General features: G+C 33.7%; 1 protein-coding gene across 5 annotated transcripts in view; it reads right to left on the reverse strand.

The window, feature by feature from the left end:
- The window catches only part of LOC140497226 (phospholipid-transporting ATPase ABCA3-like), a 309351-nt gene that overhangs the window by 87735 nt on the left and 206483 nt on the right, over nucleotides 1–15133 (reverse strand). For all 5 annotated transcript variants that reach the window (XM_072597909.1, XM_072597910.1, XM_072597908.1 and 2 more), the window contains exons 18-19: nucleotides 11031–11220; nucleotides 3824–4124 (exon numbers count right to left, since the gene is read on the reverse strand). In XM_072597909.1, the coding sequence (XP_072454010.1) occupies nucleotides 3824–4124; nucleotides 11031–11220 (491 nt within the window). The remainder of the gene's footprint in view (nucleotides 1–3823; nucleotides 4125–11030; nucleotides 11221–15133) is intronic.

Genomic DNA, 15133 nt, shown 5'->3' on the forward strand with positions numbered 1-15133 from the left:
TAAGTGATAACTACATTTATTTATAGAAGACTTTAAGGTTTCCAAAGGATTTTATAAATATTATCTCATTTGATCCTCACAACAAACCTAAGTGGTAAGTGCTATTATTATCTCCACCTTACAGGTGAGAAAATGGAGGCAGAGAGAGATTGCAACTTGCCCAGTATCATACAGTTAGTAAATATCTGAATCCACCTAGCCATTTTAGATTTAATCCCACCCCAGTTAAAATTCCTATGACATAGTTATACTCACAAGCCCAGTTTTTTCTGTATCTAACATGAGAACCAACATTACAATGCAAATAAATCAGAGACAGTTAGCATTAGTGACACCTCTAAACTTTAGTGATAATGGAGGACCAGCTGGCTTTTTCTCATTGTCCTATGAAGATCTATAGCCTGGTGGTTATCCCTATCGTGGCACTGGTTCCATCTCTAATGAAATGCAGAAGGGAGTACGAATTTTTATTAAACATTTCGAATAATTTCTCAGTCTCTGGTTGCCCTTACAATGAGGAAATAAGGTGACCTAAGAGTTGGATATCTTGACCAAGGGCATATGATAACTATTAGCCACATTAACATGACACATTGTACTTGAAACACTGGTAACTGTTCAACAGATTTACATTTTAGACAAAGCATTGTACAGTGAGTCCACCGCTTTCAAGTTCAATTTTTTAATTATCTTGGTATATCCCAAGTTGCCCCCAAACTGACCCTGAACTTCTCCTTTTCAGTTTCACAAGTATTATATACAAGCAGATTTTTAAAATTTAGCATGTCTCTGTTTCAGTTACAAGGCTCTGTTCTCAAATCCTCTTTCTTTATTGACTCCCTAATGCTGTAACAAGAAAACTATTATGTAACTTGGTTTAAATCTTTTCTTTTTCAAAGGTTCAGGAATTAAAATGACATGAATTTTCTAAGAATGTCTGCCTTTAAAACTATTTGTGCCAGAGCAAAATTTCCAAAGAAATCAGATATCATCTCAATTATACAATAATGGCAACTACAAGGATTAAAAACATAATTTACTGCATGTTATGAATAGGAAGGGGAAAAAGAAAGGAGTGTTATATGAAAACTTGGCGAACTGTTCCCTAGCTTGGAAAGAATTATCCCAGGACTTGGGGGTGGGAGAATGAGTTATCAAAGATTTCTTTCTTAGTGAACACTGGATTTTGGAGCAAAGGAAAATTGCATGAGATCAACAGAGTATAGTTATAGGTAAGGTTCTTTTACTAGAATACTCAAAGCAGTTTTTCAAATAATTCAGCAAGGAAAATTGGTTGCAGAGGTTCTTGACCTTTTTTTGTGTCATGGCACAAATCTCTTTGGCAGATGGTGAAGCCTATGGACTCCTACTCAGAGTAACATCTTTAAATGCATAAAATAAAATATGCAGAAGAAGAAAGGAAACCAATTATATTGAAACACAATTATTAAACCAAACAAGTCCATGGACCCTAGGTTAAGAAGTCCTGTGTATTTCTTATACCAAAACCTAGCAGTTTAAAAAAGCTTTTGATAAGCTGAGAGCCAGGACGGTGTTTTCCAAAGTACAGATATGATAGATGAGATAAAAATAATTCATTGGAAAAAAAGGAACAACCAAAAATTAGTTAAGCAGTGATTATAAGTAGAGGTGAGTAGATTATGACATTATTACCATTTCCTTCTAATTTTGGTACTACTGCTTAGGTTTATCTATCTCTTTAGAGTTAATTATTAGCCTTAGGACTATTTGAACAAATAATTGATTTTGTGGAAGGAACTAAGTATAATGGAAAGGATACTATAGAAGGAGCTGGAAAACCAGCATTCTGATTATACCTTGATCATTAACTACAGCTGTGTGAGCTCTAGTTAAAAAATTTTGCTTATTTATGTTATGTGCTTTTAAAAGTAAACAACTGGTCTGGGCAGGGCTTTTATGAGAGATATTTCAGTCTCTTATCATGAAAGATGCTTATCATAAAGGATCCTTTCCCAGCCTTCTTGTAAACCACTTCCCAGACCCATTCAATAAATTCCAGCAGTTCCTTAAGACCTTCAGGATTATATATAAAGTCCTTTCTTTAACTTTTAAAGCATTTTGTACCTGGGCTCTTCCTACCTTCCCAGTTTTTTTATACCTTATTCCCTCTCCACATACTCTGTGATCCAGTGACATTGGTCTCCTTGCTATTTTAGTAGTTGCTGAAGTCTTAATTTTTTATAATTACATCATCTGTGATTTTGTTTAAACATGCATTTATCTTTGAGCTATTTTGAAAACTGGTTCTTCAAAGCATTAAAAATTGTGTTACCCAGAGGATACTCACGGTTTTACAGCTTGAAGGAAAAGGGCCTAGAAACCTAACTGTGGTCAGTAATCTCCTATAAGGGGTCACGCAGGGCTAGGATGTTACCAGTTCCCCCAACTACCAATTTGAGATGACTAACTCAAGCTAAGTGTCAGGGGTCTACACAAAAGAGAACAGGCCCCCAGTAGTAAGAGTAGGAGGGACCAAACCATGAGAAAAGAAGCCTAAGACAAGTTGCTATGAATAGAAAAAAAAAAGAATGAATAGGCAAAAAAAGACTAAAATGACAAAACACTAGACACAAACCTAAATCTCAAGCAAGAAAATTAACTGGGTAGATCATACATAGAGAAGGAAAGATAAGATTTATTTCCCTAAATCCACAAAACAATGAATAAGTGAACCCCAAAGCTATAATCAATCAGTCAATTAATTGGAGCATCCTCTTTGGTCTTACTCTCTCAACACTCATGTATCCTGGCAGGTTAGGTCCCCACATGGTGGTTCAGCATCACCCTCTGGGGACCCAGCCTTGCTAGAATGAGTAGGAGGTGGGAAGATGAACTCAGAGAAAGTGTTATACAATCAATCAATTTTAAAGCACTTATTAAGGGCTCATTAGACACGTCATGCTGAACTAAATGCTAAAGAAACAAAGAAACAAAAACGTATAGGAGATGACATTCTCATGAGAAAGATAAATATATATGTAAATAGGGACTTACAAGATACATAGAGAAAAAGGAATTTCCTTCACATCTCTGTACTCTTGACTCCCCAAACAGAAGAATAAAATTTTATTTTGGAAAAAAATTAAATAACTACAGCTTCACAAAAATTCAGGTTAAATTACAAAAAGTGTATATACATGTATATATGCATATACGTGTATGTATGTATGTGTGTATGTATATTTCCTTGCCATTGGATTTGTGCCCCCAGAATGAATTGATCCTGAGTCAGTTCATTCAGCTTTCACACTTACTGTTTCCATAAAACATACTTAGAAAGCAGAAGATTAATATGCACCATGTATTTAGGGTCACTCAGGTTATATACCAATCTGTACTTGGGAGACCTTGGATAGCTAGAGGTTCATGAAACACATTCTTACACTCTGGTAATACCTAATATCTTAATCCATACACTCAGTCATTGGCATATGGTAGGTAGCTGAAAGTTGGAGGGATGTTTGCAGTCAAATTGCTTCTAGTTAGTATTGGGGACAAAGGCCAAGAAAGCTGTACTTCTTTCTCCAAGCCTATATTCCACCTGCTGCTCCTCCTGCTTCCTCCCGACCCCAGTTCTCCAGAGTGCAACCTCTTTTCAAGAGGCATGGTGCACAGAGGCAGAGACACCACTGAGTTTGGAGTCAAAGGAAGAATTCAAATTCCTAGTACTCTGGTTTCCTACCTAGGTAACTTTGTTCATTTCCCTTCTGACTCTAAATGCTATTATTTCGTGAAATGGACAGTTGTTCACACCATCTCACAGTAATCACATGTTTCTTACCTGTCACTAATTTGGGATGTTGTCCTTTACTCTTTAGCATAATATTCAAGTATTCTGAGACCTTCTTAATCAGAGATGTATTTCCAGAGACAGAGAAAGGGACAATGGTTTTGTCGTATATACTCAAATCCAATTTCAAGACCGGGCTGTCTTGAGAAATTAAAGAACTAAAGCTACTGAGCACTAAGGAAGTGAATACCAGAGGTGCCAAAATGTGTATCAATGTCATCTTCCAGTTGCGCCAACAGTACAAAGCTCTTTTGTTGAACATGGCATGAAATTGCTGGTAGTAGAGCTTACACTAGAATAAGAAAAGAAATACATAGCCATTACAATGGTCTCAGACATAAGCAATCCATTCGACTTGAAGTCCATTTTGAACCCCAATAAGGGATAAAGTCTAAACTAATCAGAGAGCTTAGCTTTGAATTAAAAAAGCTCTTTCCTGTGTCAACAACTTCAAAGACCTGTTTGTGACAAGGTGCCTGCAACCAGAGTGGTGGGACTTGTCTTATCTTGGTATCCCAGAGGCACATACTATACAGGGAAAAATAGATATCCTGGGATTATAATTTCCAACTGACACTACTTTGTCAATTTTCTTGTCAATTTATATTTACAACTTATTCAACTAAGAAACTTCCCTTCTCATGGTATGGTTGAACACATATGGAGACCATAGATCTGAGAGACACAGACATCCTGGGATTGTCCTAAAACATATAAAAACTTTGTCATTCTTTTATCAGACAATCAGAATTCATATTTTGGCTCTTTGTATGTACAAATTCACTAGCCTGAACTAGCTTAAGGGTATAAATAATATGGATTTGCATATCACCTAGCCTGTTTGCTTCTTTTAACCAAACTTTCAGGTTGACAGAACATATGCCATGTACCATGCTAAGTTGTAGGAATACAAACACAAAAAAAGAAAGTTTCTTTCCTCAAGTAGTTACAATCTAAGGGTGAAGACAACAAAGAAAAAAAGGAAGCTAAAAAAGAAGTAGAAGGGAGGGAAAGTATCTGTCATGAGGGCATGAGGAGTGTACCCAGGTAGGAAACAAAGAGATGATGAGCCTGGGTAACCTCCTTCAATGGAGATTCTAGGAGGAGCTCTCAACCTTCCAATCAGAGGGGCCCCAGCAGCAGAAGGCACTGATGAGGTGTCAGTCCCAGGGCTGATGAGGTCCTGCAGAAAGAAGAGGTTCCTGAACTCCAAAGTTTCTATTCCCTGCATAAAATGCTGTCCAATTATTTACCAGTGACATTTTCTCTGGTTGTCTTTGTCCCATCCCCTCCTAGCAACTCCAGTTGCTTGCCCCTTTAATCATCTACTCATTCTCTCTCATCTTCAGTTTCTCCTTATATACTGATACCTTCTCTGCTGCTTACAAACATGCTCAGGTATTTATTTTCTGACCTTAAAAAATATATATGTATGTGTATAATGTGTGTGTGAGTGTATATGTGTGTATATATGTGCATGTATACATACATACATATACACACACAGGTGTGTATGTATACCTATACACACATACACACACATATATGTGTGTATATATGTATATATATATATTTAACTCTACCATCCCCTTAAGCTATCATTATATATCTTTCTGCTATTTACTAGCAAACTCCTAGAAAAGATGATCTAATCAACCAATCAATTTATTAATTAAATGTGCCAGGAACTATGCTTAGTGCTAGAAATATGAAGACACAAATAAAATAGACTACCTCTCAATAGATTTACATTCCAAGGGGGTAAATGCAATGTATGTCTATGTGTTTAGATCAGACATATATAATTGATTGGGGTGACAAAGGCATTAGCAGTGGGGAGTGATCACAAAATGTCTCCTGAAGAAAGTGGTCATTGTTGAATTGTCCCCTTTCCCTAAATTCCTCTCCTAGTGTATAATATATATATGTATTATATATTATTATATTATATTATATATATATAGAGAAAGTATAAAATAATTCATTATTCAATTTTTTTCCTTTCAAATGATCTGCTAAATCATTACTCACAATTCAGTAAGCTGAATTTTGCTTCCATCACAAAGAAGCTAAGGGTTAACTAGAGATAAGTGTATTATAAATTTATCTAAAATATACACATATGCATGAATGTGTGCATGTGTGCATATGTATGTGGGTGTGTATACACACATATGCACACATATGAATGGGCTCAGTTTTCCTTAGGGTTACAGTATTTATAATTAAACTCCACTTCTGTATAGTAAACTTTCTTACGCTTCAAAGGAGAGAACCATATAGACATTAGGGGATATTATTATTCCTAGGCTCAAAGTAAACTAATTATTATAAAGGGTGTTACAAATCATTCCTCTCTCCCATTAGAATGTAAGATCTCTTAGGACAGTGACTATTTTATTTTTTTGTCTTTATATTCCTAGCACCTATGAGACAGAGTACTTTACACATAGTAAGTGCTTAATAAATACTTATTGAATTAAAATGACTGCAGTTTAGTGGGTTGGAAAAAAAAAAACCATAACATGTTCTTATCTCTGAATAGGTGCTTATACACACTTGCTTACAGGACCATTTGTTACTAGGACCAAGAGTGATTGAGTCAAATTCCAGAAGTATTTTTACTGCTTCCTGGGGCATTTGGGATGGGGAATGAGAAAGAAGCAGTTAGGGTAGGGTTGATTTTCTCTAAAAACTTATTATTATATTAACGATTCTCCTTGTTCTCCTCAATTTCCTATTTATCATTTCACAGAAATCTTAATTCATTCTGAAACTATACATTTCATCATTTCTTATGGCAAGATACATCCATTACATTCATATACTACAATTTGTTTAGTTATTCACCAATAGGATGCCTCATTAGGTTCCAGTTTTTTGACTACAGAAACAAAGCTTCTATAATTATTTTTGTATATATATTTCTTGTACCTATTTTTTTCATTTCTTGGGGCAGGGGGAGAGATAGGTTTTGTAGTGGTAAAGCTAGATTAAAAGGATATACATAATCTGATGACTTTTTGAAGATAATTCCAAATCATTTTCCAAAAAGACTAGATAAATTTACATCTCCATCAATAGTGCAGCAATATGTTTATTTTCCCATACCCATTCCAATATTTGTGATTTTCATTTTTTGCCATCTTTGTCAATCTAATAAGTAGGGGGAATCTCAGAGATGCTTTAATTTGTGTGTCTTTAATTATTAGTAATTTGTAGCATTGTTTCATATTGTTGATAGCTTGGATTTTTAATATTCAAAATACACTGTTCGTATTCTTTGCCCATTTTTCAGTAAGGGAATGGATCTTATAAACTTAAATCATTTCATTTTATATCTTATAAAGAAGATATTTATCAGAAAAATGTGCTGTGAAGATTTTTTAAACTATCCATTTCCTTCTAATTTTTGCTACAGTGGATATTTTGTGTAAAAACTAAAAATTTCACATAATCAAAATTGTACATTTGATTTTGTGTGATCCTCCCTATCACTTCTTTAATCATAAACTTTCATTATCCAAAAATACGAAAAACAATTTCTTCATTGCTTATCTAATTTGTGCATGATGTGAAATTTTATATCTAGTTCATGTATCCATTTGAAGCATATCTTGGTGTATGGTGAGATATTGATTTAAATCTATTTTTTAATCAAATATTGAATCTTTTACCCAGTAACTGGGCTCTTTGGGTTTATTGAACACTATGCTATTGTACTTTTTTGCTTCTGTATGGTGCATATATAATCTGTTTCACACATCAACCTATTTTTTAAATCAGTAATTCTAATAGTTGTAACACTGTAGTTCAGTTTGAGATCTGGTACTGGTTGATTCTGCTCAACCAATACTAGATCTCAACTGGTCAATTCCAAAAATGGGAATCTTTTTCTTCATTATTTTTCTTAAGATTCTTAACTTTTTGTTCTTTCACATGGGTTTTTTGTTATTTTTTCTAGCTCTATAAAATATTTATTTGGGAGTCTGGTACAGAACTGAATTAGTAAATTAATTTGGTTAATATTGTCAATTTTTTCATATTGACTCATTTTTCCACAAGCAGCTAATGTGCCTTCAATTGTTTAATTTTTTAAAATTTTTTTCCCCATAAAGTGTGTTTTATAGTTAGTTTCATATAGTGCCTGGGAGAATCTTGATAGATACACTCCTAAATATTTAATAATTTTTGTAATTATTTTGAATGGAATTTCTCTTTTTAGTTCTTCATGCTGGGTTTTGTTGGTTATATATATATATGTATATATATATATGAATGCGTATATACATACACATATGTATATATTATGAATACTGATGATTTTTGTGGATTTATGTCATACCCTACAACTCTGCTAAAGTAATGTTATTTCAATTAATTTTTCACCAGTTCTTTAGGGTTCTTGAAATATCCCACAATATTGTCTGTCAAAAGTGCTGATTATTTCCTCTTTGCCTATGCTTATTTCATCAGCTTTTTATTCTTGTCATTGCTATCATTAGCATTTCTAGTAGTATATTAAAATAGTTGTGGCAATAATGGGTATCCTTGCTTTATCTTTCTTCTTACTGCAGAGGCCTCTATTTTCCATTACATAAATAGTTTTCTCTTGGATATTGATAAATGTTATTTAATATATTAAAATCAATTTCCCCACTGATTTCTAGAGGTAGTGAGAGAAATAAGTTTTAGATTTTGTCAAAAATATTTTTAGCATCTATTGATATAGTCATATTTTTTATTCATGACATTGTTAAACCAACCTAACATTTGTAGTATGAACTTGACTCTAACATTTTATTTAATTTTTTTGCATCAATGTCCATTGGGGATGTTGATCTAAAGTTTTCTTTTTCTTCTGTGTCTTCCCTTGGGTTAGAAATCATAGAAAGAGATTGGAACAGTGCCTTTTTTTTGTTTAATTTGCAAACAGTTTCCATAATATTGGAATTAACCATTCTTTGTGAATGTTTGATAGAATTCATTTGTACATCCTTTTGCTTGGGAATTCATATACCCCTTGTTCAATTTCTTTTTTTGATATTGCATTTTAAAAATAGTCTATTACTTCTTTTGTCAAACTGAGTAATTTATATTCTTAAAAATATTTGTCCATTTCCTCTAACTTATCATTTGGTTAGCATCTAGTTAGATAAAGTAGTTTCTGATAAGTTCTTTTTCAATTATTGTAAATCTAAAGTCAGTGAGACCTGATTTCAAATCTTCCCTCAGACACAACCTGTGAGATTCTGGACATGTCACTTAACCTCTGCCTGCCTCAGTTTCCTGATGTGTAAAATGGAGAAACTAGTAGCATCTACTTACAGGTTTTCTGTAAGAATGAAATATTTTTAAAGTGCTATGTAAATGCTAGTTGTTATTGTTGATTAGTTATTAGTATTATTATTACTGTTGCTAAAAGTTGTAACTAGTTTTTATATAGCACAAACCTAGCATGATGAGCTAGAAAGATGAATTTCACCAAACACAACTAAATTAAAAGGTAGTTGGAAGTATGTTTGCCAAGAGTCACCCAGGAGCTATATAAAATCAACTATAAAACCCTCTTTGCAGAAAGAGTGACAAAGCTAAATAACTGGCTCTTTAATAAAATTACTAAGAATCAAATTTATTATTAATAATGATAATGACAATCCTTTTCTAACTTTCAGAATTTCTGTTTTGTTGCTTAGGTGGGGGCTGTATTCAAATTTTTTCCAACTGCATGTCTAAAGCATTGATTTGTTCTTTCTTTTGTCGAAGCAAACATTTAAAAAAAATTTCCCCCTCAGAAGTGCTTTAGTTGTATCATATAAGTTTTGATAGGTTGTAGCATTGTAATTTTTTGATGGAATTTTGGTTGTTTCTTTGACCCACCAGTTCTTTAGAATTCTGCAATTTAATATCCAATTACTTTTAAAATTCATTCTTTAAGGGCCCTTTATTGAATTTAAATTTTATTGCATTTCAATGAGCAAATGATGTCTTTAGTATTTCTGCTTTTCTATGTTTTTTTGGTGAGGTCTTAATGCCCTAATACACGGTCAGTTTTGTAAACTCCTGTATATTCCTATTCAGTAATTGCCAAAGATCTGTAATCTCTAATTTTTCTAAAGTTCTATTCAGGTCCTTAACCTTTCCTTTGCATTTCTTTTTTGGTTAGATTTGTCTAGGTTTGAAAAGGGCATATTAATGTCCACTACTATTGTAGTTTTACTGTCTATTTTCCCCTCTAATTTGATTAACTTTTCTTTAAGTATTTAAATGCTATCCTATTTGCTGCACATATATGAATTATTGATATTGACTTATTATTGATGATGCCTTTAAATACAATGTAATTTCCCTGCTTATCTCTTTTTATCAAGGCTACAAATATTGTAGCCTTTTCTGTGATTCTGATTGCTGTGTCTGCTTTTTTTTTTTGAGATCAGCTAAAACACAATGGATTTTGCTCTAGCCCATTTTAATCATATGTGAATGTTTCAAGCATATTAAAAAGAACATATTGTTGAATTCTGCTTTCTAATATATTCTGTTGTCTTTTGTTACACAAGTAAGTTCATCTCATTCACAAAGCTATATTTGTAAACTTTGTATAATAATAATATAAAATTTGACAGTTGTGTTTTTTACCCCATCCTATTCTCTTATACTTATTCCTCTCTTTACAGCTGCTAACCTTTTCAAATAAGGTGGTAGATTAGGAGTTTGACAGACACTTGCATTCTTATAAATAAAATAACCTGTTTCCTCTCACTGAACCTATGGACATGGTGATATTTCATAAGACAGTTATTGTTTCCAGTGGAAATGCCTAACTTGGAATCAATGATCCATTTGTTGATTAAATATAGTTTACCAGGGCCTGGTCAACTTTAGTTGAACTGACAAATAAATGTGGGAGGTGGGAGGACAGAGATGAAATGTGTAGCCTAAAGCAGAGATAATTGACTCTGAAGAATGAATATCAGTTCATGGTATTTGCAAGAGATCTCCTTGGTAGTATTTATAATAGTATAAATCCATTCCAGATGTCAATAGTCAGATATTAATAGGTTTACAGTAGAGTGGACAGTACTTTAAATATGGATGAATTTTTCCATTGCTGACATCTTCAAATTTTATGGAGTACAAAACAAACTTTTGCCCTAACCAAGTCTAGCAGTCTTTCCATCCCAAGGAATGCACTCACGCCAGTGTTGGCCATCTGAGCAGAGGTATTCAATACGTTTGTGCTCACGAACTTCTTAAACCAATTCTTTTTCGAAAGATGATGTTTTCTAGCAATTGATTCTTTTCTGGTTATTTCCTCATTCTCGTACCACAATGATAAAGGTTCCATGGCTTGGAGATCCATTTGGTCATCTGCCAGTTTACCAACCCTGTACCAAAAAGTATTTCATTATAATTACAGCTAAAATATATTTGCCTTTTAGGAATATGAATCAAGATAATTGATGAAACACTTGAGATTTCTCAGTATGATTACTGAGTAGAAGGAAGAGGCACAGAAGACAAAAAAGTAAATCCCTTTCAACACTCCTGAGGTAGCCAACAAAATTTTAGTATTTCTGTAAGCTACATCATTAGCAACAAGTTCTGAGATCATACTTAAGGAAAATGAAAAAAAAAACCATTAATTTCCAGTGGCATAAAAGGCTACACATTCAAGAGATCTTGTAACACAAACCTGGGAATCCCAGGGCCCAGAGGTGGCTACTCAAATGACAAGGCTCAAATGGCTATGTATCTTGAGTTTTGATCTCTATTAAATAATACAATCTTTAGGGTGAGAATGCTAAATAAATATTTTCCATATACTGGAAAGAACTGGTTATGTGAGCAGATATACCTGTACTACCAACCTCGACGGTTGTCATGAGGTTAAAAAAGAAATTATGTAAAGAACTTTTTTTTCTTATAAGAGCCTGGAACATACCCTTCATATGATCACAATGCCTTTCAATGATCATTTTCATTCCTTTCTTATTCTTTATGGATTCTTATCTGAATTGTTTGCTTTTAGTACCTGTATGTCCTTACTATCCACATCCTGTTTTCAATTTTTCTTCCTTACTACTCATTCATTTGTTTATTCACTCACTCACTTGTCAACAAACATGTATTATGAATCTGCTATACGCAAGGCTCTGTGCCAATCTCAGGGGATACAAAGACAAAAATCAAAGACCTTGCTCATAAAGAATTTACATACTATTGGGGAGAAAACATGGAGATAAACCAATACTAAATACATATTGTGTGTGTGTCTCTCCCTAAAGACATATATGTACATATATTTATGTACATATGTCTGTAAGTGAGTGAATACATATGCACACATATAAAACAAAGCATTTTCACAGCAACAAACATCAATGACTAGAGGAAGTAGGTAAGGTCTTTTGTATGACAGAACACTTCAGACAAGCCTTGAAGTAAAGAAGGGAACCTAAGAGGCAGAGGTGAGGAAGTGGATTCTAGGCACAGGGTAGCCTATGCAAAGGCATGGTAATAGACAACGAGATGTCATCTAAGCAGAAGGGATATTTGGCTAGTTTGGATCAAGTGTAGAATATACAAGGGGCAGCTTCATACTAAACTTCAAGGTCACCAACTCTTTTCTGACTTTTCTTTGTTCCCATTTTCCTTTAGTCCTGGGTATGGATCTGTGTAGTTGGAGTATCACTGAACTAAGTCAGAATTGCATTTAAGCTCTGGCTCTTTTAGTAATAATTCAAGAACCTTAGGTAAGGTATAGTATCTGTTTTGTCTCACTTTTCTCATCTGTTCAGTGAAGGATAGTCCTATAGGGTTATTTCAAGAATTCAAAGAAATGATACAGGCTCAGAGTGAATGTAAATAGTAACTGTTTGTCTTTTGATCAGTTTCAATATAAATAATTTTCTTTTTAATCTTACACAATTAGTTAATTCAAAAACATTATTCTGAGAAGGCATTCATAGGGTATCCTTAACTTCAAAAGGTCCATTGCATTAAAAAGGTTAATAACCTCTTAATTAAAAAAAATTTTACATATCATGTAGTTTTTTTTTGCTAATGAATAAAAAATAAATAAAAGTCATTTGGACTCAGTAAAATTCTTAGCATATACAAAGAAAAATGTCCAAAACTCTTAATGTGCACCAAAAAATGGGAGTGAATGAAGGCTTTAACCTTAAACTGAGAGGTTACATTGAACCAATACATGAAAGTGATACCTACAAATTACTTAGTATTCTCTAGGAAAAACACATTCATTATTGGGTAAGGAAGAGATTTTCAGAGTCATGGCATAATACCTTTGTTTAGTTCTCTCTCTGTCTCTGTCTCTCCCTTCCTCCCCTACCTTGAAAGACTTAAGAACTCTGATCAAAGCAATGATCAACCATATCTTCAGAGGACCTATGATGAAGCATGTTCAGTTTCTGATCGAGACGTCATGGACACAGGGTGCAGAGACTTGCTTTTTTGGATATGCCACTGCTTGCCTTAATTTTCCTTGACTTTATTTGGTACAATGGTTTTCTCCCCTTTCTTCCTATTGGTTGATTGGGGGTGGGGGAATACTAAGGGCAAAAGAGTTAGACACAGTGCTGTTAAAAAAAGGGTATCATTGAAACATTTTGAAAAAAATGCACAGAAGATAGGAGAAAGAAGTTCAGGATGAAGCCTAGAAAAGCAGGATAGTTTTGAAAGTAATTTGAAGAATCTACTATATATTTCCAGGAAAAGGTAAGAGATTCAGTTTCGTACAGAACCCTACCCTTTTGTATTCTGCTGTGTGTATGAAAATGTTCTTTTCATGTTCAGAATAAGAAATAAAACTATACAAATGCTTGTTGATTGATAGCATACTTAAATTTCAGCACTGCAATTTGTACAATCTCTCATACTATGCTTGAAATGATAATAGAGAGAAATGGGATAAGTGATAGTATCAATTCAGTTCATTTGGAATATTCAGAATGAATGTTCTAAAGAGTAAAGAGTAGTTTAATTTCTAAAGAGTAATTTAGTAGTTCATTGTTCACTTAGAGAGAGATCTCTACTACACTGCCACAAGGGGATCCTTGGGTAAATGTTAGTCAACATTTTCATCAAAGATTGCAAGGTAGAGGGAGTATCTGTCTAATGTGTAGATGAAATAAAGCTGGAAGGAATAACACACATTTTAGATGACAGATCCCATATCCAACAAGATCTTTACATGATGGGTCAATTTGTGTAAGATGTATTTAAAAAAGAAAAAATATCCTCCAATTAACTTCATGACTGGTGAATAAGAAAGATGTTAAGATATCTGGGGACTATATTAAACAACAGACAAAACATGTGTTAACTGCATGACACAGTAGATAAAAAAGCCAACGACATCTTATGCTTTACTAGCTGTGTGACCCTGGGCTAGTCACAATCCCATTTGCCTCAGTTTCCTTATCTGTAAAATGAGATGGAGAAGGAAATGGCAAGCTATTGCAGAATCTTTGCCAAGAAAACCTTAAATGAGATCATGAAGTGTCTGACATGATGAAACAATTAACAAACAACACTTGGACATTAAAGTGGTTTTGGTACTAAAACCTTGCAACAAGTAAAGCCAACAAATGCTTATATTTGTTGTGGTCCCAAACTGTACATTTCCTTCTCCACACTAATCCACCACTTTTCTCTCAGGACATGAGTAGCATTCTTCATTATCCATCCTCCGGAAGCAGAGTTGATCACTGTATTTATCAGAGTTCTTAAACATCTTTCAAAATTGCTTGCTTTTACAATGTTTATTTTATGGTATACAGTTTTCTCCAGTCTCTGTTCAATTTATTTCAATGAAGTCTGCCCAGGTTTCTATGAAAACTATCTCTTTCATCATTTTTTAACAGTATAACAACATTTCACTGCATTCATATACCCTATTTTATCTATCTATTCCTAAACTGATACATTCTCTTAGTTTCCAGTTCTTTGTCTACAATAAGAGCTGATATTAATACTTTTTTCGTTTTTTAAATTTTTTTTAAAATTTATTTATTTATTTAACTTTTCAATGTTCATTTCCACAAAATTTTGGGTTCCAAATTTTCTCCCCATTTCTCCCCTCCCCCACCCCAAAACACCAAGCATTCTAATTGCTCCTATCACCAATCTGCCCTCTCTTCTATCATCCCTCCCTTCCCTTGTCCCCATCTTCTTTTTTGTCCTGTAGGGCAAGATAACTTTCTATACCCCATTATCTGTATTTCTATTTCCTGGTTGCAAGAACAATACTCAACAGTTGTTCCTAAAACTTTGAGT

The sequence above is a fragment of the Notamacropus eugenii genome, chromosome 3, assembly GCF_028372415.1.
Source record: "Notamacropus eugenii isolate mMacEug1 chromosome 3, mMacEug1.pri_v2, whole genome shotgun sequence".
NCBI lineage: Eukaryota > Metazoa > Chordata > Mammalia > Diprotodontia > Macropodidae > Notamacropus > Notamacropus eugenii.